Raw genomic sequence first — 27,231 nt, forward strand, 5'->3', positions numbered from 1 at the left:
AGGAAGCCAGTCACCATGTCATGAGGACGCGCAGGCAACATGTGGAGAAACACCCATGGAGAGGAACTGGGAGGCCCTGCCAAAGATGAACACCAGTTTGCCAACTATTTGAGTGAGCTGCCTTGGAACCGAACCCTCAGTTCTAGTCAGGCTTCAGATGACCATAGCCTCAGATGACATCTCCATGAGAGAGCCCAAGACAGACTGCCTAGCTAAGCTAATCCCAAATTCCTGACTCACAGAAACGATAAGATGATAGATGTTTATTGTTATTTCAAGCCAATACATTTTAGATAATGTGTTGTTCTGCAGTATTAAATCCTTAATGTATAAGCTTTATTAAGATCTAATATAGAAAGCATGCTGAATGAATATGCTACAGTAAATTTTATTTCAAGAAGTAAATCAATGAATCTTTATTGTTTTGGTACTACTTAATATTATTTGGAAGCAGCATATTTCATCGTACTTAATTCTTTGCATACATAACTTAAAATAGAAACTTTATTAAACACTGTTTTAAAAGAAACTCTGAATGCAAGTTCTAGATATTAAGTTGTACTGATTTTTTAAATAATATGAGTATTCACATAGAGATTCATGAAGTCAGTGAAGACATTAAGTCAACAAATGGGGAGCTGTAGTAGATATTTTTCACTTAATTCACACACAAAAAAAGACAAATTGGTCTAAAATGAGACTTTAAAAATCAACATATATTTTATTGAGTGTCTATTATAGGCTTAATATTTCTAAATATGCAATAAATGCAAAATAAGATAGTGTTTCTTTCTTAAAGGAGTCTTTTTTTAATTATAAACCAAAAAGCTAGTGAATACTAAAACTTTTAATAAAAATTAAGGTAGACTTTTATGCTGTTGGGTTTAGTACTTTCAAACTTCAGAATTCTAGAAGCAGAGTTGGTTAAGTGTTCATGAGAATAGTCTGGATAGTTAGATAAATGTCACTTTATTGATGTTTGAACTTGGAGTCTGTTGAGGATGGAGATGAGAGTATTCCATCACTAGCTGCTTCTCTGTTTCCAGGGTTGAGAGATGGTGTGAATGAGTTAGGGGGCCTTGCCCTCCAGTAAACAGTCCTTGATGTTCCCTTAGAATGATCTGTTTGATGCCTCAGAGCCAGTGAACTGGGGTGGGAGGGTCACCCCTTTTAAGAAGTCAGTATAGTTCACCCATGGGAGAAGCATATTATTCTTCAGGGACATCTGCTTACTTCTACCCTCTTCTGTTGCTTAGGGCTACCCAGCTGTCTCCTAGGAAGAAAACGGTCAAAGACAGATGGGTTTTAGTCTCTTAATAATGCTAGTGAACCAAAAGTCAACCCATTCTTAAACCGCAACCCCACTACAATAACATGAATTGCTACCTAGATTCATGGTCTTTGTATTTCACAACCTTTCATTTTCTTATAAATATTTATTATGGGCCAGTGAGTTAAGTAATTCTTCACCACTGAAAACATTAAACATGTGATATCATGGGACTTTCTAGGTAAGTAAATAGATGGTGATGGTAAAAATCAGGTGGTGATCTGCAGCACAGATTCTAGACTCAGACTTGCATAGCAAACCCATTTCTATTCCTTATAAGCAATGTGATCTTGGAAAATTAGCAAACTGTCTATGCTTTAGTTTCCTTGGGGAGGGGTTGTTCTTGTGAGAATAAAGTAGCAGTAAGTGTAAAGCTTTGAGTATAATGACTATCACATACGATGCTTTCACGAGGTAAAATAGATATATGTGTTTGTTAATGTTGTTGATAGAAAAGCATACTGCCTTGTATTAATGCTGTTTATTCCAAGGACACTAGTGAACTCCAACATGCTAAATTCAATGATTTTTGATTCTCATTTCTTATCCAGTTTGACCTATACATAGTTTTGATACAACTGGCTACTTTTTCTTGCAACATTTTTTTCACTTGGCTTCCAGAACTCTGTATTCTCCTGGTGTTTTCTTCTTAACTGGCTATTTCATCTCTACTTACTTCTTTGTTGGTTCCTCTTGATCTCTGTGACCTTCCAGTTTTTGTGTGATCCAGGGCTCAGTCCTTGGATCTCTTCTCTGACTATACTTTCATCCTTGGTGATCTTGGGTTGTCTCATAACTTTCAGTACCATCTACATGTTGGTGACCCCCAGATTTATATTTCCAGCCCAGATGTCTTTTTGAATGTCAGATATCCAGTGGCCTATGAATCATATACATCGCAAACTTACAATATCAAAACTGAACTCCTACTTTTCCTCCAAACCTGGTATTTTTGCATTTTTCTATATTTCAATAAATAATAGAATTGTCTTTCCCATTTTTGAGGCTCAAAACTTCAGAATCATCCTTTTCTTCTTTCTTTCACTCACACTTCATGTTCACCTAACATCAGATCCTGTCAACTCAACTTTCAGAGTATGTCCCCAAACCAACCACTCTGAGTTATCATCTCAGTGCATGCCACATCTTTTCTGGTCTGAATTATTTCAGTGGCTTCTGACTTGTTTCCATATTTCCACCTGTGTCCTCCTATTGTCTATTTTCAACCTCAGTTCATTTCAGTTGCTTAGCCATGTCTGACTCTTTGCGACCCCATGAACCGCAGCACGCCAGGCCTCCCTGTCCATCACCAACTCCTGGAGTCCACCCAAAACCATGTCCATTTAGTGGGTGATGCCATCCAACCATGTCATCCTCTGTCATCCCCTTCTCCTCCTGCCCTCAATCTTTCCCAGCATCAGGGTCTTTTCAAATGAGTCAGCTCTTTGCATCAGGCTAGAATCTATAAAAACAGACTGCTCAAAACCTTCCACTCAGAGTGAAAGTCAAATCCTCCCAGTGGACTGAGAGACCATAGGTAATTTGATGCTTTCTGCCAGCCACCTGACCCCTAGTCTCATCTCTTCCTCCTCTTCCCTGCCTTCACTCAGTTCCAGCCTCTATAGTGTCCATGCTAACTGTAACACATACCAGACACACTCTTGCCTCAGAGTAACTACAGTTTGTTTCCTCTGCTCAGAATATTCCAACCCTGGATTCCACGTGGGCCAGCCCTTCCCAAGATGTCTCCTTTTCAGTTAGACTTTCCCTAATTACCAGGGTTAAAATTTGTAGCCCCCTAACTCCTGTTCTGGCATCCCTAGTCCGTCTTCTTTGCCTAATTTTGTTCTATAGTATTTACCACAATTTAACATGCTATATTTTACTTGGCTGTCCGTCTGTCTTTCTCCTCCACTAGTATGTAAAGCACATGAAGGGGGCTTTTTTTTTTTGGTATATTGTGTCCACTGCTGTATTCTTAGCATATATTTTTAACAGTGGCTGACATATGCTTGATTTACTGGTAATTTGCTAAAAATATTTAATGATATCATAGAACTGCCTGATTCTGTTGAAAATATAGGAAGTTTGAATTTCATTTTCATTGTAATGCTCAGGTTGCTTAAATGGTCTAAAATAATTCCAGGGTTTTATTTCACCTTGTCTTAGCTGGTTCATTATTTTCCGTAGTCTCTCAAGTATCTTTTAGCATAACTGACTTGTATAATTTACCAGTCTCAAGAGAGTTAGTTAGATTGGTAAATGCTAAAAAGATTACAGAGTTTTCCTGGAACCAGTCTGTCTCTCACAGCAGGCTTATTCTGTCATTAGCCTGGAGATAATTTTTGTAACTCTCAGCCACTTGGTTTCCATTATAAAACATGCAGGGCAAAGGTCATGTCTTACCAACACTGAAAATGTACTTTGTGGTTTTAGGTCAATCGAGATATTATTTCCATGCTGAAAAAATAATGACCGAAAAATGTGGCATAACCAGTTGTGAAATGTGTCAAGCCTGCACTAGGCATCTCTCAGAGGTTTGCGTCATTGGCAGGGACAGCTGAGTTCCTGAGTATAGGGTGTTCCGATGAACATCAGGAACTCCAGAGTAGGAAAAAAAAAAAAATAAGTTGTTGGCCTTCTTTCAGGAATATTAGATGTCTTGTAACTATCATTTAAGTAAATGTCACAATCCATGGGGGGAAAAGGATTGAAAACTTTATGAATTGGGTCAAATGGCAGTCATCATCATTGATTTGAACTTAAGGTATACTTTTAATTCCTCTGAAAGTGTGCAAACGTTGTTCAATATCATTAGATTCTATCTAGTGTTACAGGGGGAAAAATGAATACATAATCCTAAATTGCAAGAGATCTCATATTTTGTCAGACACCTGTTCTTAGTGGAAGAGAATTTTAACATGTGGTCCTTGAAGCACTTTTACAGGATTGAAGAATTATTATTATTCATTATTATTTGTGAATTGTAGCCAAAGGAGGATAGTATATGAAGGCAACATGAAGACAGGAGTTAGTTCCAAACTCCTCTCACATCATTCGTAAGATTTTAAGCCCCATTTCATGAGTAATACTGATAAGGAAATACTGTTTATATAACCAACACTTAGTGTTAACACCTAAGATTCTTTTCTTTCCCTTGAGGTAATGCATTCATAATATGCTATTTTACAACAGAGGATAAAATGTATTCAATTCAGAAATGATATATAGATTGTACAAATGGAAGGAAGTTTTCTCACAAGAACTAATTACATATAATAATATTAAAAGACCTAAATAAGAGAAACATCTGTAAATATCATACCAGGTTGACAATGTAACCAAAAGTTTCCCCTTTTCAATTCCTGATGAAGTTGTAGTGCGCATGTGCCCAGTTACATTATTATTGTTTCTCTATGGGTAATGAGGGAGACATTGTTTTGTATGCAATGAAAAACTGATCATTTCTCCATGTTACTTCTTAACTTTATGTTTCTGATTTCAGATCTCCTTCCCCTTCCAGAGGAAGTTAGCGATGCCATAGCTTTAAATGCCTGTTTTAGCTGCAAAACTCAAATGTTCACTTTCTGTTAGAAAATCTAAAGCAGGTGGTATACATTTTCTCATGATTTGGAATTCTTTAAAGGCAAGTCAGCTTGAAGTTCAAGTGCGGGTAGGTTAAGCCGAAGTCATCATCCTGGTAACATTCTTCCAAATAAAAAGAAAACCTTTCTTCTGAAATGCAATTTTCTATGCAATTGTAGTTCTCAATTGCACCACTGCCATAAACATTACAGCCTCATTTTCATTTACTTGGTCTAAGTTTCCCAAATAATCTTTGTTCTGATTCTGATTTGGATTTTCAATAGAAAGTAAAAGATGTGAAATGAAGAGGTAGCAGCTAAACCAGGAATTTAAGCCACTGCACTGCTGATCTCAGAAAGAATCTGGTCTGGAAGGAGGAGACCTGAACTTAAAGGGGCCACGGCTCTTGCTGTTAAAACTTTTAGGGAGTATCATTTGACTTGGAAGTCTCTGCTTTTTTCCATTTGTCCCAACCAGGCAACCCTTATTTAAAAAGTGATCAAATCAAGCCTGAGAATGAGAGGCCTATGTTTCAGTTTTTTCTCTTGTGGTTCGTAATGCTCTTCTGTGTATTTCCCGCTAGGCTGTGTACCTGCTCCTCTTTACTAAGTGAGCTTCTAGAAAAGCGCATGGCACAGTGCCAGGCACATGAAGAAAGAGATGCTTGATTTTAGTGGAGCACACAGACATGGAATGATAACAGTAGGATTATATGCATGGTGAAAATGCTCTTCTTGACCATGCTCTTATGTGTCCATGTCTGGAGGACTATGGGCCTTAGTCAGAACCTGTGCAATACAGACCAGGCTCTTCAGGTCAGCATCCCTAGGTGGAAATGGACCACTGCTAAAATTGCTAAAATGGATATCCATGAAATGACTGCAATAAGTGGATTCCAAAGCCTTATCATGTCACCTTCATCTCAAAAACATTTAGCCTTTTTAATGAGTATTTTTCCATTGCCATAAAACAGCCCCATGTGATGTTAACTGTATTGTCTATTATAAGCATAGCTAATAAATTCATGTAACATGATGAAATGTTGCAAATATGCTTTGATGGAGCCTAAAAAAAAAAAACAACAGATCTTTTGTGTCCTTTTTTTTCTTCTATTGTCATTTGTCAGTAAAATGATAAAGAAGGAATTTTCTCTTTCTTCAATTTATTTTATCTTCAAAACTCACCTCTAATGTTAGAGGAATGTTCCTCTAATAAGCATTATTCAGTGGGGTAAAGACATTATGCTCTAATAAGCCTTTATCAAAGAAGTGTTTTATAATTAGTTACCAAAGGCAGGAAAGGAAAAGATTGGAAATTTAGCCATCCCTCTCTGAAAGGCACACCTTTTCAGGTACAGCTCTTTGGTCCAGAATGGGGCATCTTCAGTTTCACCTGCATATTAATAAAACCCGTGAGATCCTTTGTGCCACTAGAACTTGGCCAAGTCTTACTCCTGTTTCCCAATGAACTGCCCTCAAGGTGACTTTAAAAAGTGACACATACTAAGTAAAGCCCCAGGAAAATGGGAGAGGGGTCTGTTTGCAGGGTTAGGTCACTGAGCAGCTTCTTGGCAGTTCTGATTTTGGCAACGATTCGTCCTCGGAAAGAACACCCTCAGACTTTCTGCGAATGCCTCTCAAGACTGGGTTTTAGGCATTTCCAGGCTCTGGATTACCATGATTACTGTCTGACTCTGTATCTATTGCTTGACGGGGACTAAGAGCATGGTGATGTATGCTCTGCCTCTCAAGCTCAGGGAATAGTTGAAGGTAAGATCTTAGTCTGAAGCAACATGAGAACTTTGTGCTTTTTTTCTGTCCACATGACAGCTCATAAATTCCATATTCTCTAAGAGTAACTCCCAGTAAAATTGAAAAAAGCTGTATTAAATTTCAAAAGAAGACCCTCACGTACTCTTCTTTTACTGGGGTGTCTAGAATAGACAGTCAAGAGCCCTTGTTTCATTCATCATGTAATTCCTTTGTTTTCAGTTTAATCCAATCATGATGGTTCATAAATTAAATGGTGAAAATATAGCATAAATTGTATTATACAGCAGCTGTAGAAAGAGTTAACAAGGTCTCATGGGAGCATCATGACCACAATGAAATCATTGTAATTAAACTGAGTATAAAGAAAAGAAATAATAAAATATCAACTTTATGGCATATTTGCACATTGCTAAATTAATTTTTATCTCTATTTGGTAACAAACCATTTATTTCTAGTTGGATTGCTAATCTACTACCTAGATCCTAGTCCAGTGGGGAAAAAGACAACTTAGAACACAGCCATGGACAGGAAGATCAGGCAATTAGTAATAACAAGGAAAAGCACTTTGCATGCAGTAAAACATCCATGGGAGGTAGTGATCTTTTTATTATTATTGATGATTGCTTAGTTTTCTTTCACATATATTGTCGCATTTACTATAACTCAATGGAGTTGGTTTGGTTAGCATGTCCATTAAAGAAAGAAAACTGAGGCACAGAGGGATCCTGTGGCTATTGAAACTCTCATTGCCACTGAATAATGGAGCTGGGATTTGTCCAGGGGCTTCCCCAGTGGCTCAGTGGTAAAGAATCCACCTGCAATGCAGGAGATGAAGGAGAATGTGGGTTCGATCCCTCAGTTGGGGAGATCCCCTGAAAAAGGAAATGGCAACCCACGCCAGTATTCTTGCCTGGAAAATCCCATGGATAGAGGAGCTTGGCGGGCTACAGTCCATGGGGTCACAAAGAGTTGGACATGACTGAGCATGCGTATATTTTAATCATTTTATTTTATTGCCTCTGGAGGTACTCACTGATTGAAAAATATATATATATTATAGTTGCAATTATAACAAATTTGGCTATCTGGTTTTATAGCTTGCAGAAAATGAATGTGTCTGGATTGGAAATGGGAGGTAAGAGAGATAGGCTTCCTGACTATCAACAGATAATACCTAAAAACCGAGCAACTAATAACAAATAAATACTATCAAAGTTTTGTTAAAGTTATCTTAAATAGAGGTAACAGCACACTAATTCCTTGTATAAAATGATGGTCTGGGGTCATCTTCTGAATACTCTACTATATTCAATAAATTATGCTTTAAATGGTTTAAAGAAAGTAATCCATTCTAGAAATATTGATCCCCCATAACAAACAAATGATCTCGTTATGTCACCTAAGAAAGACCTTTATTTAAAAAAAAAAAAGTGACAGAAATCTACATGGTAATTACAAGGGAGTAGCTTTGATAATCATTTTCTAAAAAGATGGTGCTAGATAATTGGGGTCTTACTATTAAAGAAATGGAGAAGGAAATGGCAAACCACTCAAATATCCTTGCCTGGAGGATCCCATGGACAGAGGAGACTGGTGGTCTGTAGTCCAGAGGGTCACAAAGAGTTGGACACGCCTGAGCGACTAACACTATTAAAGAAATAGTCACACTTATCAGTATGCTTCAAAGATCCAGGGTCTAGAAAGTATCCACCTTAGATAACTTTCCCTAAAACTTAAACTAATGATTGAAGAGCCTTTTATCTGTCAGTAGATTCTTGATCTGATGCTAGATATCATCTCATTTGTTATGTCACCTAAGAAAGCTCTTCCTGAACAAATTGTCCAGCAGCACTCTAAATGGTCATATTTAAGATTAGACAGATAGTATAGACTTCTACTTCCTATATATAAATATGTTCTAGACAAACATGACAAGGCCTGCAAGTGTAATGTCAGCAGCCTGAAACTTAAAAACTGCAGTAATTCTTATTGCTGCTTTTTTTTTACATCTTTATTTTCTAATTAGCAATAACGCTCTAGAAATTAATAATCATGTTTACTGAAACTATTTCAAATCTTATATCTTACATTAAACATAGATTTGAGCCTTATTTCAGCTTCATACACAGGCTGGAACACAATTTATAGACATGAAAATAGTTAACTTTGTGCAAGCCAAATAACTCAGTTGCATCCACGTCATCTTGTGGCCTATGCTAGTGACTTGATTCTCCACAGACTTCAGCAAGAACGGCTGGTAGGAATCCAGTTTCTAAAACAGGTATCAATGTAGCAGTGGATATGTTGGCACCAGAATGTCAGTGTATTAACGTTTTAAAAGATAAAACCCCACAGACTAACTCACACACTCTCCCTATCACCTATTTTCTATTACTTTTCTGAAGTGGTATCTTTATGCAAATAGCATAAAGTATAGTATAATTTCATTGTTACCAAAATTTCCTTTGCAGTCAGTGAAAATAAGCACTACTAAAAATAGACTTCCTCAATTTGTAATTATTTCTCTCATGTTTTATATATTGTATATATTTACACTGAGGTTTAAGTTCCATCTGTTTTTCCTATACCTAGCCACATGCCACAGGTTGTATAGAAAGGATGAAACTCCGATTCCTTCAGCTTCCTAGTTGGAAGGAAAGCCCACGGTTCTCTGTAGCCCCATCCTATGAATCCCTCAGTTTCCTTCTAGTTCACTTTGCTGGACGCCTGCTCACAGGTGCCAAGACACAGTACAAGTTCCTAAGTTCAGGTCATCAATGTACTGTTCTGAAGGGGAAGAAAAATGATTTTCTGTCCTCTGTCTGCACTGCTGTCATTTCGGCAAAGTTACAAGAAGGCAAATCAGAATCCAATCATATACTGTCTGTTCTCTGAACATGATAAGTGAACTTCCAACATCCAGATCGTTAAACCTAGTAGAGAGAGGGAAGTCAAAGTGATGCTGTCATCACAAGTATATTGTTCTCTTGTCAAAAGACCTTGCAAAGCCAGATTAATACACCAAGACTGTGTGAATTTGGTTAGCTGCTAACTCCTGAGAAAAAAATCTAGTAATTTATTTGGATGAGGAAAAGGAGGTCATAAAAAGAGAATTGAATATAGGGTGTGGCCAAGATGTCAACTCTATCCCTGGAAAATCTTTAAGGGAAAGAAAGTCAAATATGGAAAAAAATATTCTGTACCCTGATGCTGGGAAAGATTGAGGGCAGGAGGAGAAGGGAACGACAGAGGATTAGATGGTTGGATGGCATCACCGACTCAATGGACATGAGTTTGGGTAAACTCTGGGAGTTGGTGATGGACAGGGAGGCCTGGCGTGCTGAGATTGATGGGGTCACAAAGAGTCGGACATGACTGAGTGACTGAACTGAACTGAACCTGTTAAGTGGTATAAAGAATAACTATAATAGGCCTAAATGCCCCTCCAAATTTCCTTCATTTCACACTATTATTTATTAACTATAAAAAAGAAAAATGATATAGTGCTATTCAATTATATTTATACAAGTGTCAAGTAAGGAGCTTTATCATGTGGTAAGATACATCAAATGCATCATTTTTATTTTAGGTACACCATTCTGCAACTTCCTATTGAAAGCATTCACTTAGTATCCCTATGCAATCTGTTAGTATGTAGGTAGTCCTCTTTTAAAACCATTGTGAAAAGCACAAAATATGACCAATATGTATTAACTCAGGAATGAAGTTCTGTTTACGTGTTACAGCAATATTTATTTCATTTCAATTGCATTTCAGTGGAGTATAGTTGCTTTACAATGTGTTTTTACTGTACAGCGAAGTGAGTCAGCTATAGGTATACATGCATCTTCTCTTTTTTGAGTTTCCTTCCCATTGAGGTCAACACAGGGCATGAGTAGATTTCCCTGTGCAATGCAGTAGGTGCTCATCAGTTATCTATTTTATACATAGTCGCAGGAGTGTATATACATCAATCCCAATCTCCCAATTCACCCCACCCACCATAACAGTATTTATCTAAACCAACAGTATAGCTAAAGTGAAATTTGATTAATTCTGGACTTCCATAACAACTGCAGCATGTACTCAGAGAAACAATTACTGTGATGACTCTATACCCCCATAAACAAGAGGCAGTGATTTGAGGATAATGAGTTGTTCCACCATTATGTTTCCACTCCTATCATTTGTGTAAAAATGTATGGAAAGATACTAGTTTTGAATATTGTAGCCATCTGCGCTAATCCTAACCAGTATATTTTATGATACTTTTTTGAATTATTGAGCAGAAACCTCAGCAGTGTGGAAATGTAGAATACCTTTGTAAAGTTACTTCGTTTTGAGGGGGACACATTTCTAAGGTAAAAATTATGGAGAAGACCACATTGTAATACAGTCCTTTTGTATTTGTTGGTTTCTGTAAGTATGTACTCTGTTAAAAACTACACAGTTATTATCTTAGCCAGATGATCAAGGTCTGAGTCATTAGTGATAAATCATATAGATAGCATATATCCTTGATATGATGTGATGAAAACGGCACTTGACCTCTATGGTCTTCATCCCCTAACACTTAGAACTTGAGTGAAATCATGAGAAAAACATCAAATAAATCAGAATTGAGAAATATTCTACAAAACACCTGACTGGTACTTCTCAAAACTGTCAAGGTCATCATGAACAAGGCAAGTCTGGGAAACTTAGCATAGCCAAAGAGAATCTAAGGAGATATAGTAATTAAACGTAATATGGATGGGCTCCTGGAACAGAAAACGGTCATTAGGTAAAACCCAAGAAAATCTGAACAAAATATGGAAATCATTTTTTTTTAAGCCTCAAACCCTATAGTTTGCTTTATTAATTCAGTTGTTCAGTTGTATTGGCTGCAGCATAAAACAATGCCAGATTTTGCATCTGGATGGCAATGGCTTGATACCAAATAGGTGGTATTCCCTGAGCCTTCATTTGCTAAATACATAATCACTGTTACTGAACTATGTGACATGGCAAAATTTTTGCTCAGTTTTCTTCTTTTCCACTTAATATTCTCTCTACTAAGAAAAAGACATACAGGCTTTCCCTGTGTCAAGAATGGGTGGTATTCTCCAAGACCACTTGAGAATAACTGCTTGGAACTATGGATATATTTCCCTGTGATACTTGTACCCTTTGTAATAGATGTCTGTCACATATGTATCAAATTTAATATTAGTAATCTTAATTTACATATGATCATTAGCCTTGATATTAAGAGCTGTATAGACACATCTATTAACCTTACTTTAAAATACTAATGCCTGGTCTAAAATCCTACCGTTGTATCAAGGTCTGTTTTTAACTCAACTCATAATTCTGATGTGAATCTTAGGTGAGAGGGCATCTCTGGTATATTACAGTGTTATGGGGAAATGCATTAACAGTTCTATTTTGAACATCAAGACATATCTTGACCAACTGGTGAGTAGTAAGTAGTAGAATCTTACTACTTTGAGATAAAAGCATCTTTAAAGTTGTCTGATTCTCTGTCTTGTTTAAGATGAAATAGAGAGTAAGTGTAAATATGCTACAATGTGAAACATGCCCAAGGTTTTTAGTTCTAATTCTTTTAGTGCTTAATTACTGAAATCAATCACTTATCAGCAGCTGGTATACCCAGTTGCAAAATAGAAGTAGAAATATTTGTTATCCCATCTTCACAGAGAATCAGGAAGGATAAATTAAAGGAGAGAAATTTTAGAGTCCTTGGAACAAAGGTGCTTCCTAAATGCAAAAAAAAAAAAAAAATTGCATTACTATCATTTTTATTAGGCAGCAGATATGAGTAATGCAATTTTCCTGTGTATTCCTGTTGGCTGTATCTTCTCAAGGGAATGTATTTGAAAAATAAGTAGAACTATTCATGGCTAGAGTACTTTAAAAAAAAAAAAGGCTTTTCTGAAAAAAACACAATTTTGAAAGTACAGAAAGCAAACTAATGCTATCTCAAATTCCCTGAAAGAGATTACACTTTCTGGAGAAAATTGACATAATGAAATACTTTATATTCATTAAGTTGCTTTCAAACTTTTTATTTCTTCAAGTTTTTGCCACTACTGCTAAAAGACAGTGACTATAACTGTATGCTTTACAGCAAGACAAATTAAAAATCATCCCTTTTTGTTTAGAAGTATATGAATAGGGTTTAAAGTATATGAATAATGTTTAAAGAGTTTTTTTGTCCCCCAGAAAACTTATAGTAATAATAGATTTTTATAAAAATGTTACTTGAAAAACATTATTTCAACAGGAAATAACTCCCTATTAAACCTTAAAAAATAAAATAGTTCACAGTTTTCTAATGAAGTCAGAAGATTCTGATTTTAAAGTTTAGTTTAACAATGAGACTTTCAAATAAAACAATTATATTAATAAGAGATGACTGATGACTTGCTTATAGATTTAAGAAAGACTTTCCATTTTTCTTTTAGTGACTAAGCTTATTTAATTCCAAACATTTTAGAATCAAAGGAATAGGACATGTAGTAACTACGTTCATATTCACAAAAAGTTAATGTAGCACAATGAGGTGATAGTCCCAGTAGTTTAAACCCAAATCACACCTGTGTTAAATAAGTATTATTGGTCCAGTTTTCAATTCTGCTTTCTCTGTATATATAGTTAATGTCTGGGTGAATTTGTACTTACTCTTCAAGATCTAAAAATTAATGCACCAAGTTTTATTAAATCAGGAATTATTACTGCCTAAAATCCTATGTACCAAAGTAAGTGTTTATTCAGTAGATGGCCAGCATTATAGCTTGCATCTGTCATAGACCAGGTATATATTTTGTGCTTAAGGCTAACTGTTGAAGAGTTCTTACCTCCTTTAACTATTTCTGTAAATATTTATTTATAGGTATTAATGTTCTTTGATCACATAAAAAGTGAAAGGATTCCTAGGCGTTCATCTGAAACATTTAAGTAAGCTAGGAGTCTGACTATATCTATACAACTCCTCCCTACTTACTTAAGTGTATGTTGATACTTTTACAAAGGCCTAAATGTTGAAGAATTCATGACTTGGAAGTGCTAAGTCACTGACAGAGCCAGAATCACAAGTCATGATCTTCTGTTTGTAGGCTAGGATGTGCTCTTGCATTATTTTTAAGTCTAGCATAGACATTGTCTGATTGAATCTCATCTTATGTATTAAAAGTTATAGAATAAAAAGCTTAGTCATAGATGAGAGTTCATGTGTATTTACTGAAACATTTTATAGATTCCCCCAAAGTCTGATAAAACTAAACTCAACAGAAAATAAAAATATACCCAAGAGGAGATAGCACAGGCAAGCAGTAGTGACTGATCTGCATGTGGGTTAAAATATACTAGGATTCTGTTTGATTTTCCTTGGAGACACTTAAGAGTAGACTTCTGAAACAGATTTAAATTATAGATTTTGCTAGAGTAAATAGGGCCACACTAGCCTTTTGTTTCACTGTCTTTTAGTTACTGGCTTTTGTATCCCATTTGGATGTCCCTTTGGATTCTTGAACCTTACTTTCAAAATGCACCTACTATTGTTTGCTTTGTAAATTAACACTGTTTTAAGTTTCATACATTTTTATACTGGGTTGTACTTTGTTTTCAATATTAAGAGACATTTGCTTCTTAATAATAGTGGTCATAAAGACTAGAACCCAGTTCTGTTATCTTGAAATGATGACAGAGTTGATTCATAGACCTATGGCAACAGCAAGAAAAAATTGTAAATAATAAAGGACATCTGAATCTTACTCTTGATTTGTGTAAGCTGGTGATATTGGAAGAGATGTGGTTTTGGATAGAGAAAGACAGGTTAAGATTGTTCTGGTATTATTTTTGTTTCTAGACTTTGCATATATGTCTTGGTCTCATCATCTTTACACCTTCAGCTTTACATTCTCATTGCTTTTAGAACTTCCTTTGGTGTATAAGGAGAAATGAAAAGAGAAGGTGAAAATGTAGGCAACTTTGTTTCTTTCTAGCAGTTCTTACAAGTTCCATATGTCACCATTTAAAGAGTACCCTGTACAGATTAGTGATTGTGGATTCTGATCATCATAGCGCCAGGTGAATCATATTGTCAGGCATGTTTAAGAAATGATATATTATCTATTTCATCCCACACACTTATGCTCTTGTTGTAGTTATTTGCATGTTGTTAACCTATATTGAGGGTTTGTAAGCTCCTTGAAGTCACAGAGTATGTCAGTATTTGCACTTTTAAGAAAGAGAATCCATTGGTCTCACCCTGTGTTAAAAAAGTTAATGAATACACTTGTGTTCATTTGTTCATTCAATACAGTTGACCCTTGAACAATATGAGTGTGAACTGTGAGGATCCACTGATCTGCAGATTTTTTTCGGTAGTAAATACTGCATGATGCACTTGGTTGAACCAGCAGATATGGAGCTGTAGATATGGGAGAACTGTGGCTATGGAAGGCCCACTATTAATTATACATGAGTTTCTGATTGTTGGAGAGTCAGCACCCCTAATCCTTGTACTGTTCAAGGGTCAACTGTAAATAATAGCATTATTTTAAAAAATCTGTACCTCTAAGTTAAGGAACACTAGAAAATATACTTCATACTTCTTGCTAGATTTTAAGCAACCAAACATCAGGAATTGTATGCCCTGTTGTTGTTCAGTTGCTCAGTTGTGCCTGACTCTTTACTACCCCATAGACTGCAACACACTAGGCTTCCCTGTCCTTCACTAGCTCCTGGAATTTGCTCAAACTCATGTCCATCGAGTCAATAATGCCACTAGCCATTTCATCCTCTGTCGTCCCCTTCTCCTCCTGCCCTCAATCTTTCTGAGCATCAGGGTCTTTTCCAATGAGCTGGCTCTTTGCATCAGGTGGCCAAAGTATTAGAGCTTCAGCTTCAGTCCTTCCAAAGAATATTCAGGGTTGCCTTACTGATATGTATTTATGAGAGGGAACTGTCCCTCTCATAAACACTTTTGCACAGATGGATTTTAGATTTGAGTGAATCTGGGCCTAATTCCTTGGACCTGGCAGGCTGCAGTAGTAAGTAAGCTACGAACTCGTGCTCCACATTTACGTCCTCTAAACAAAAGATGTTTTATAGGACAAGAGCCATTTACCTAACCAACTTATTTTGTATCCTTTGTCATTCAAAATCATCAGCTGTAAGGACTGTAAAACATAACTGATGTATTTAAATTATTTTCAAATAATTTCTAAGTAACAAGAAAGAATGAAAATATCCCTCCACATTATGAGCTGGAGTGGTTAAACACCTAAAGAAGCAAAATTATCTCTAGTTTGGCTTTTTTTACAAAGGTCTCTTCAGATGGTGATTTCCACTTTAAAAAACATAGCTATTTATTCAAAAAGGAAAGGTGTACAGAGTCTCCATGAAGAGACTTCCTAAAGAGTAACCTTAAAGAGAAAAAAATGACATGAAATACTAAGCAACAACATTTCCTTGCTTGGAAAAGAAAGTACTCTGACAGTGCTCTTGTATTCTTTGTCTTCCCCCAAAATCATGACCTGAGGCCAGTAGGAACAGAATGGATGATTAAGTTCACTATTACCAAATTGCCCCTTCAAAAGGTGGTTCACCAACCACTACAAAAAAATCACCTAACTAAAGGAAGTATTTTAAAAATTCACTTAGAAATAATAGCAAAGTAATTAGCAAAGTTTTGCATTCTGTATATATCTTTATCAATGTACTTTTTTAAAACCACGTTAGCCGTTACAAAGCTATTGTTCATTCCTATGGTTCTGGGACAACAGGGGTAGGAGTCAAGACCAAGTGATAAAGAGTCCCCAGTACTCTTTCCATGAATGCATCACACTCCAGACTCATTGGAAAACTACTGATTTTCTTGGATCAGTTTAATCCAACCCAGAATTCTCTGGCTTCTGGAACCTCCTGAGACTTGCAGAGGGGTTAGCACTATTGTTCTTAACCCTTAACTGTTCATCAGAATCACCCAGAGAATCAGCCAGGGAGCTGTAAAAGTATATAGATAATGTGATACTTCTTCCAGACATTCACTTGACCTGTGGTGGGACCCCTATTAACTGGTTTCTAAAAGATGCTCAGGAAGTTCTGATGTGCAGCAAATGGCTGAAGATGACTTGTTTGGATATTTCCAGACCAATTTTACAGAGCTCAAACATAAGGATGTGGGTGGGTGGGGGGGCATCTCAAGAGCTCTAAGTAATAACACCATATTGTAAATATATAAAATGGTATCAGGGTAGTCTGAAACAGTTTACTCCCTTAGTATCTGAGATTTCTAAATCCAGCAAGCACATGGGATATTATTCAAAAACAATGTCATTAAGAATTTGACTGCCAGGAAATGCTTGAACACATACAAACTGTCACTGGGTCTGATCCCAACAGATGTCCCTTTTAGACACCTGTTGGAGTGAACTGTGCCACTGACCCTTTAAATGGGATGGAGTTTTAATTTTCCAAAAGCAGGGACCCAGTTGGAATGCTAGAAATGCACATTTGTTGCTTATGTTCCATTCTAGTAAACCATCTCCTGAAGTATTATGTCAATCTCTTGATTGTGTAGTTAATGAGATAAGTCTACAAATAGCATTCAGATTGACTAGCAGTCTTATTTATAGAGGTGTACTAGAAGGAGTTGATTTCCCATAATCAGCTAATTAGGAGAAGCAATGTTATTTTTACCTTCTCATGAGTCTTTCAAGAAGTGATGTGTGAAAAACCAGAACTGTCCTCCTGAACTGGAAACTGTTGAAAGCTCACCTAGAAAGCTATTTCACATTTCTCCCAAGTGGGGAGTCTGAATTTGTGTTTGATTATAATGGAATAGCTAACATGTTAGCACAGGTTAACACCAAACATGCCTGTGGATGATTCTTTCCAAAACCTGACATAAACAAGCTGTGTTAGTATCATTATTTCAGGCACTGTTCATCATGTCTATCTATAGCATACTACTGAATCAGGTACTGCCTGGTTGAAGGTCATGGATTACACATAGCTATTCAAATACTTTATTTTTGAGACAGCTGAATTACTCCCTGACCTGACTTTAGTGAGTGGGAGGATCATCTTTATGCCTTCCTGCCCTTTCTAAAAATAGTAGGGCCTTTTAACAAGGAGATATTTTAAGCAGCTCATATTCACTTGTCTCATCAGGAGATGCTTATTTTGGCCACTTGCATGTGTCCAATTTGCCTGTCCGAAGAGTTATACTTTTGAAAGCTAGTCTGTGCTCCTCCACACCACTCATATAAGAAACTGGCAAGCCTAAAGACACTGGGATTACTAGCTGAGAGTCAGTGGGTAATCACAAACGAAGGGAAGACACTTTTTAGGAACGTGAATATGCTTCCGAAACCATCCATTTCAGATATTTCCACATCAGTCCTCAGCTTTTTGGATCTGTTTTCATAAAACCTGGCTGTGACTGCACTCCAGAGACCTCAATGATCTTGCCGCTTTTAATAATTATTAATAGGAGCCACTGCCAGCCTGTGGATAAGGGAACCTAATGAGAAACTGCCATCCAAAACCTGAACAGCAAAAACAAAACCAAGCAAAACCAAAAAATCCAAAACAAAATCAAAAAAGAACAACACAAACAATCTGTGCTCACAAGAAGACGCGTAGAAAAATACCAAGATGTAACTTTGATTTGATAACTGGATTTATCAGTCACATGACTGGCATGCAGTGGGTACTTTGTATTTTTCTACTTTGAAAAAACAAGCTCAAATCTAGGTTATTCTGCACAACTGGGACCAAAAAAAATTATGAGTGTGACAAAACGCAGACTCTAAAAGCAAGATGGAATTTAAGCAGGTAAACCCTGTTTCACAGTCATGTCATTCCGGTACAGTTGTACGTGGTACTCGTGTTTGCACCTCTAAGAAATTTCCATTTTTTCGCATCAAAAACTCCAGATATGAAGCTGAAGCTGCTTTCTTCGCCAACCTGAAGCTGTCTGATTTCAACATCATTGACACCCTTGGAGTTGGAGGTTTCGGACGAGTAGAACTGGTAGGTAATCATTCTTTAAATGCTTTTGAAAGTCCTGTCTTCTTTTTTAAATTTTTTTTTCTCCTAAAGATTCTTTTTTATTCTCTATCTAATCATTCATTACTCTTGTTTCTAAATCCATACCAATACTTTCATATCAGCATATCAGAGTTTTCAACAAAGTGAACTATATTATGTAATCATTAAACAAAAAATAAACATCAATTTACTTTTTAGAAAACCTCTTCATAATAAATGAAAGGTAAACACATTTACTTAATGAGGAGTCATAAAGCACTTTTTACCCAGCTGACTTTCTATGATCTTTATTTACTTCCTAAGTTCTGAGCAGTGCTCACTAACTTAATTATGCCCTCTATAATCATAAAAATTAAAATATAAATTTATGTATACATAAATGGAGATGGGTATATTTACATGTATTATATACCTATGCATATAACATATAATTATTCTCACCACTGCTTTAAAAATTAAGTAAATGGTGTGATCTGTGATTCTGTAGTTATAAGTACCTATTGAGATTCCAGTACATATATTATATAACTGTATTAGATAATATGGTTTGAATATTTTATATATTTCACACACATTTCTATTTTATGTACACACACACAGAGCTAAGTGTTAAGATGAAGAAGACATTTTACTACAAGTTTATACATTAAACACATTGCATCAGTGTGGGGTAAACCAAATGAAAGCATGTTCTATTGTGTCTGTTTAAACTATAAATTTAAAAACTGACACATTGCAACAAAAACTAGAAAAAAATGTATTCTAGTTGCTGCATTCCAGACTGTGTAGATAAAACCATATTTGAGAATTCGATTAATGTCCACCTCTCCTGAACATGGAGGAGTCCCTGATATTAGACACCAGTACAGTATGTTAGGAACTCCCTGAGACTGTGTACAGTTCAGTAAATAGTTACTGTTGCCATCAGGTGACAGGAGAAATCCCCTTCCATAAAAGTAGTTTGAGCCAGTGCTATTTTTTATGTTTGTCCATTTGTGCTGCAGTAGGGGTTTTTGAGTTGGATAGGCACAACTATGTTATTTACTTAAATCTTAGACAAGAAGTGTTTAGAGCCATAAGATATTGCATTGAACTTGCATTATGCTTCCCTTAACACGGGCTGGAGGTACTACAGTAATACTGCTTCTGACTTCACTCCTGACTTCATACTGTGCCTCTGGGGATCAAATATTTTCAGTTATAGGAGTAAAAATCAAGTAAGGGCCTAGGAACAAACCTCTTTCTTTTCTGAACTCTGCTAAATTAATGCAATCTTAGATTTATTTTTTGAAAGTATTGATTTTGTGATGAAATATAACCTCATATAGCTAGAGAACGCTTAATGACAGTGTTATACATGAACATCTTTGCACTGGGGAGTGTTGGGACATAGAAAGAGCATAGAGCATAGCACTCCTAACCATGAAGTGTTTATTGTCTGGTGTGTTTATTTATATTGTTCTTTGTGTCTAAAGCCCTCTCTCTATGAAACAGCATAAAGGACAGAATCTCCTTGATATTACTTTTATGGCTGTTATAGTTTCTTAAATATTATTTTTTAAAGACTTTGTACAACCAAAGAGCTGTTTTAGTTGACCATAAAAATATCAACATTATAACTGTGGTCTCCTAAGAGGTCTGATAACTTCAAACTGGGAGCCTTTGAGTTACAGGTGATACCTTTTATGAAATACAAGAATTTACTTAGGATTTTTGAAATATTGGAAATCACTTAAAGACACTGAAACCCCTTCAAGCTGCATAACCAAATGCCAAGCTGATAGTGGAAAACTTCTAGAAAATTCCCTCAAAAATGTGAGGAGGCACAAACAACCACCCAATTAAGGAAGGTTTAAAGTGGACAGTTGGTAAAGAAGCCACCTGCCAATGCGGAGACTCAAGAGACACAAGTTCAATCCCTGGGTAAGGAGGATCCCCTGGAGAAGGAAATGGCAACCCACTCCAGTAATTTTGCCTGGAAAATCCCATGGACAGAGAAGCCTGGCGGCTACAGTCCACGGGGTAGCAAAGAGTCAGACGGGACTGAACACGCATGCACATCCACACAAAGTGGGCATATTAAAGGTAATGCAGTTTAAAAAGACAAAATTTATATGAGTTTGTATGCAAGTGCATGGTTGAGTACATACATATTTATTATAATCTTCATCCCAGGAGGGAAATCGGAAGTAGTTCACCCTTTCTTCTCATCGATATTATATTTCACACTTTTACACAAATGTTTGTAGACTAATGAAAATCATATAGGTTATAACTAGGTACAACTAGTACATCCCAGGTAGAAGGGTATGTCCTTAACCTCTGAAGTGACGTCATCTTGTGTGATCTTGCACTTCCCAGAACAAGTGGGATAATCCAAATATCCAAGTTATCTTCACTGTTCAATGTAGACTAGCCATTTCAGTGATCACTATTACCCTAGAATCCACTACCCCAGTTCTTACCACTTACTAACTATCCTATAATATTAATTACTGGGTATGAAAAATATTCCTCTCTGTGATGGTTCATTTTTACATGTATTTGGTGATTCCAAAATTAGGAGCTTGGCCTCAACACTTTGACTGCAATTACACATACTGTTGTCATAGCTGATAGGGAATCATGGTGAGGACACAGGTGACCACCCAGGAGACCGTAGTGTCCCATTAGAGTAGGACTCACGCCCTTCATAGGTAGGAGGCAGGTCTAGATAGAGCCCAGTTCTGTTGTTATTACAGAATTTTTCCCTTCACTCCTCTCTGCAAATGGTGCATGTGAGATATTTCTGTTGATTTTATAGAGTGCTATTTTTACACAGTATATCCTTCACATGAACTCATTTTACATATGTATACACAGTAATGCACGTTACTGAACCACGAAAGACAACAGGATTCTTGGCCTCTGGAGGAGAAGAGTTCAATCCAGGGCCAGAGACGAGACCGGATCACTCAGAGCTTTTGTGTAATAGAGTTTTATTAAAGTATAAAAGGGATAGAGAAAGCTTCTGACATAGACATCAGAAGGGGGCAGAAAGAGTGCCCCCTTACTAGTGTTAGCAATGGAGTTACATACTTTTTAACTACTTATTACAGTGAATCAAAAGAATGTCTGGAGGTTGTAAAGACCTCACTAGACCCACTCCCATAATTTACATTTTAAGATAACAGGATTAGCCAGAAGGTTTTTTCCAGAGACTGTCCTCAAGCAGGATACATTATTGCTATATAAGCCTAAGGAATGCAGAGAGAAAAAAGTTTGTCCTTTCCTCCTCCTTAAGAATTCCAGACCCCTCTCTCCTTGGGGACACCCGGACTTCTCAACCTGCCTAGGAATTGACTCTCTCAATACCAAGTATATAATATTTATAACTTGAACCTACCAACCCTTACTTCAGTAGTAATGTTGATCAGATAAATGATATTATAAAAATTACCACAATTTTTATAATAGTATTTTAAAAAATGTTCCCAGATATAGATTATAAGATTACCAACTCTTGAATTGAGTATGTAGAACTAAGAAATTTGCATTTGTGAACCCCATTTCCTATTAGAAGTTAGGAGTGTAGTTTTATTATCATTTGATATACAGATCTTGTTCATGTTATTTTGCTTAATATAATACCCTTCAAACACTTCTTAGCATTTATATCAATTTAGATAAATTTAGATGCAGGGGTATTTTTCAGACAGATGAATTACTGAAGTGGTCTACTGCCAACTTTTAGAGATGAGAACATAATTTTGAAAAATAATAGAAACTTAAATATTTCTTCAGTGATGAGACAAGAAGCTTGAAGTAAAGGCCTTATATGAATGGGAATTCTGTTCCTAAGTTATTCAGTCTATTTCATAAATACTTTTAGCATATATTTCAACTAGTTTACTCTCAGACATGTTTTATTCACACCCATTACCTTTGGGAAGTCATTTATACTGCTTTCCTTTCTGTGATCTGGTATATGCTTTATTTTCTGTACGTATTTTATTTGGAAGAATTGCTTTCTTACTATTCAGTGCTACCTGCTTACAGAATATTTTCCAGAAGATCACATTCCATTTATAATAGTACCTTCAGTGAAATATCTTTTTTTTTTTAATGCATGATGTATTCATTAAAGCTATAAGCACTGCTGTAAGACATCTAGGTAATCCTTTTAATTTACAAGACATGAGTGTAAAATAAGGAGATTGATTTTTACAAATCACAAGTGAAAATTAATCTCATTCCTTTATGGTCACATTTCGAATTTACTCTCATTTGCTCTTGTCAGAGAGGCACTTGCTTTTCAAAGTAGATTGTGTGTGTGAAAGTTTTCCAGTTGTGTCCAACTTTGCGACCCCATGGACTGTAGCCCACCAGGCTCCTCTGTCCATGGAATTCTCTAGGCCAGAATACTGGAGTAGGTAGCTGTTTCCTTCTCCAGGGGATCTTCCCAACCCAGGAATCGAACCCAGGTCTCCTGCATTGTAGGTGAATTATTTACTATCTGAGCCACCAGGGAAGCCCCTCCGAGTAGATTGATACAAGTCAAATTTATTAATCTAGCAGTGCTATGTGGTGGTTGCCTTAAATGTTAAATATTTAATCTATTTATTCAGCAATTCAAACCTATTCCAGAACACCATACTTGGATAAATTATAGGAACAGTGATATGGAAAACATGATCTCTGTCTTCTTGGATTATATTCTTTCTACATCATTTAGTTTATATTTATGTAGCCAGCTGTCTGGGGAGACATACAAAGTTTAATAGAAAATAGCCACTGCCTCTAGGGACTCACAGTCTTCTGGGACAGGCAATCATGCAAAGTAATAAGTAAACCCATAGAGTATGAGCAACATGTGCTCAGCGCATGGAAGAAAGAGCAAGACTTCCTGAATGTCTTAGAATTTCTAAGACAGACGATCAACAACATTAAGGCACTGACATACATAACCTAAAGCGTTTTGGTACACTTCTCATAAGATGAACTATTGCAAGACAGTTTATTAATAAACTGATAGTAATGTTTATTGATAAATTCATATTACTTTCTTACTAACATGATAAAGCTTTTTATTTGAACCCAGCTTTATAATCTTCAAATTGCTCTCATATCCTGTGTATAATTTTGCCGTTATAACTACTCTGGGAGGCATAATCCACATTTCATAGGAAAGAAGTCAAGAATAATGTGTGTAAGTGACCTAAGATCACAGGTCACTGAAAGAGCTGTTGTTACTGCCCAGAACTACTGATTTTTAAACTAGAATTTCTTTTTTAATCATTCTGACTTCTAAAAATATTTAGATTCTGTCATGCCAATAACAGCCACCATTATAAAATCAAACAAGTGTCACACTTCATTATCATATGTACACCTTTGTTTTCTTTTTTAAAAAAAGTCTCAGAATTCAAGAACCTGTATTTATGATTATCCACTATTCACTTCTTCCTCTGTCAAACATTCAGAGAGTCTCTTTTCTCTTTTGTTGCTCCTAGTTTAGTGTTAAAATATCTATGGAGGGAAAAATAAACATGAGACAGTATGACATGGTAGCTAAAAGCTAGAACTCTGGAATCAGTCTTTCTGGATTCAGATCTTGCCAACTGTGTGTGATTAGTCATTTACTTAAACCTCTTGAGCCTCAAGTTCCTCACCTCTAAAATGAGAATAATAAAAGGGTATGTACCTAACAGATTGCAAAGATTGAATGAGTTAAAGTCCTTAAAATAGTGCCTTCCACATAATAGGTTAGTAAGTGTTGGCAGTGTTATTATTAAAATATGCTAATAATAACTACCCATTGATCATTTTCGGCTTTGTCTATAGAAAAGGAAAAGGATGAAATAATTTTCCTCTTTTCTACCATTGTTAGGCCAAGTCCTGAGAATACAAGCATTTCCCCAATATAAGAAAGAGCCTGAGGTCTTCAGATGACCTACAATGAGAGCTTGTATTAAATTCCCCCAAACCACTAAGCTCCTTACTTTCTGATCTGTTATGAATGGAGATGGGAAACAATTTTCAGTCATCCTCACACTAAACCTTTGTGAACCTGAAGTAATCTGCCCTAACTTATCCATTTCTCTTCTAAATTGTAAAGCCTCACCCCTTAACCTCTGGATAGGAAATCATTTTTGGTGCAAACTGCTAAATCATATCTACTTTCTCCATAATTTTCTTAAACCACAGCACCCTGGTTGGGCGCAATAAGGGTCTGGCTCTTGCCAAATGGAGGACAAAGGTCACCTCTCATTTCACCTGTGCCACAGTTCCATGATGTGACTGCCCAGGATGGGGCAATGTAGTAGCAAGTTGTAAGAACTCGGCCTACACTCACAACCACATTAGTGTAACAGGGTCTATGTGCCGTACATGTGTGTATCCATATCACTCTCACGGCATTTTTCCCAGATGCTCAGTCACTATGTGTCACATGAAAGTGACGTGGAAGACTATGTACACCAACTTAAGAAAAAAAAAATAGGGACTAAGAGATGATTAAAGAAAGAAATGAGGTGAAACACCTATTGGTCAGTCAACAGTTTTGTTTCATCGTTATGAAAGGGGAAAGCTTAACTCCAAAGGGAAACCCCATGGAAGATGAAAACTTTTCAAGAGCTTCTTGCTGCCAAGCCACACACATGACAGTGAAATAGAATAGCTGTGGGATCATTGGGCAATGCTACCATTTGTGGCCACAGCAGTTTATGCTGCAGAGGATGCCTGGGGAAAACCCTGCCATCCTACGGCCTTGTGGCCTCAGTAACGAAAGAGAATCAGGACTCTAGGCTGGGTGAACACTCAAAATGGCCTCATTTTAATATAGCCTCTTCTCTAGACATACCTTACTAGTCAGTACAGTGTTGGTCTCTGAGTCATGTGCGACTCTTTACAACGCTGTGGACTGGAGCACACCAGGCTCCTCTGTCCACTGGATTTTCCAGGCAGGAATACTGGAGTGGGTTGCCACACCCTACTAGGATTATTATTAAACGTATCATTCTCATTTATTCTCCAAAAGAATGAAAATTGACACAAATTATTAGTTGTGATAAATAGTATTGATTTCTGAGAAAATAAGTTATTCAGAGAGCTAAAGAAAATCCAATCTGATAAATGCTAACAGAACATAATAGGTGCAGTCACAATACAGGCATTCCTGAGAGATACTGCGGGTTCAATTCCAGACTACTGCAATAAAGTGAGTATCACAATAAAGCAAGTCACAGGAATTTTTTGGCTTGCATCTAAAAGTTATGTATATACTATAGTTGTTTAGTCACTAACTTATGTCTGACTCTTTTGCAACCCCATGGACTGTAGCCCCCAGGCTCTTCTGTCAATGGGACTTTCCAGGCAAGAATACAGGAGTGGGTTGCCATTTCTTTCTCCAGGGGATCTTCCTGACCCAGGGACTGAACCCATATTTCCTGCTTAGCAGGCAGATTCTCTACCACTAAGCCACTAGGGAAGCCATGTATATACCATACTTGTAGTCTATATAAAGTATGAAAAAGCATTATGTCTGAAAAACAATGTACATACCTTAATTAAAACATTTTATTGCTAAAAAATGCTATCATCTGAATCTTCAGTGAGTCATAGTAGTAACATCAAAGATTACTGATCACAGATTATGATAGCAAATACTAATGAAAAAATTTCCAATATTGTGAAAATCACCAAAGTGTGACACAGGGACACAGCGTGGGCAAATGCTGTTAGAAAAATGACAAACTTGAATTTGACACAGAAACAATTTATATAGCATTTACATTGTATTGACAACTATTTACATTCTGTGCTGTATTTACACCTATTTATATAGCATTTTCATTGTATTGGATATCATAAGCAATCTAGAGATGATTTAAAGTATATAGGAGGGTTAAATTCATTATATGCAAATATTATGCCATTTTATATCTGGGACTTGAGGATTTGAGGATTTTGGTATCCACAGGGGATCCTGGAGCCAATTCCTCCAGAATATTAAGGGACAACTACAAATGTAGACAAAGGAGCCTGGCGAGAGTCCTTAAAGTCCTTAGAGTCAGTCCTTAGAGTCACAGAGTCAGACATGACTAAATCGACAGAGCACGCATCATAAATCTAGAAGGCAGTGGACATGTCTTACCAAAGCTTAAGATAAATTTTGGATGAACTCTTTTATCACCAATTAATCCACTCACTCACCTTTTTTTGTTTTCTATGACATAAATTTGATTTTTTAATCCAGTGAATTTATGGTCACATCACATGTAGCAAAAGTGTATCTAGTAAAAATTTCCTAAACATTTTTTGTGGGATGTAGAAATATGAGGCGTGATTCCTACCCTCAAAGAACTTCTTGCCTTCTCCTAAGTAAGAAGATTCATACATACGAAAAACAGCAAATGAAATCTTTCAGAACTGTATTAAATTCTAAATCATGCAGAAGGGTTCTCAGCATCTCAAAAAGAGAGCATTTGAAGCTGATGGTG

The 27,231-nt window shown here is 36.5% G+C and overlaps 1 protein-coding gene across 7 annotated transcripts in view; it reads left to right on the forward strand.

The window, feature by feature from the left end:
- PRKG1 (protein kinase cGMP-dependent 1) overlaps nt 1-27,231 on the forward strand; it is a 1,340,287-nt gene that overhangs the window by 1,269,154 nt on the left and 43,902 nt on the right. For 6 of the 7 annotated variants that reach the window (XM_081557175.1, XM_081557164.1, XM_081557186.1 and 3 more), the window contains one exon: nt 18,637-18,733. In XM_081557175.1, coding sequence (XP_081413301.1) covers nt 18,637-18,733 — 97 coding nt within the window. Of the gene's footprint in view, nt 1-18,462; nt 18,536-18,636; nt 18,734-27,231 lie in introns of those variants that run through there. The other variant, XM_081557213.1, reaches the window with a different exon arrangement.

This window comes from Giraffa tippelskirchi, chromosome 2 (assembly GCF_054371585.1).
Source record: "Giraffa tippelskirchi isolate mGirTip1 chromosome 2, T2T-mGirTip1v1.2.pri, whole genome shotgun sequence".
NCBI lineage: Eukaryota > Metazoa > Chordata > Mammalia > Artiodactyla > Giraffidae > Giraffa > Giraffa tippelskirchi.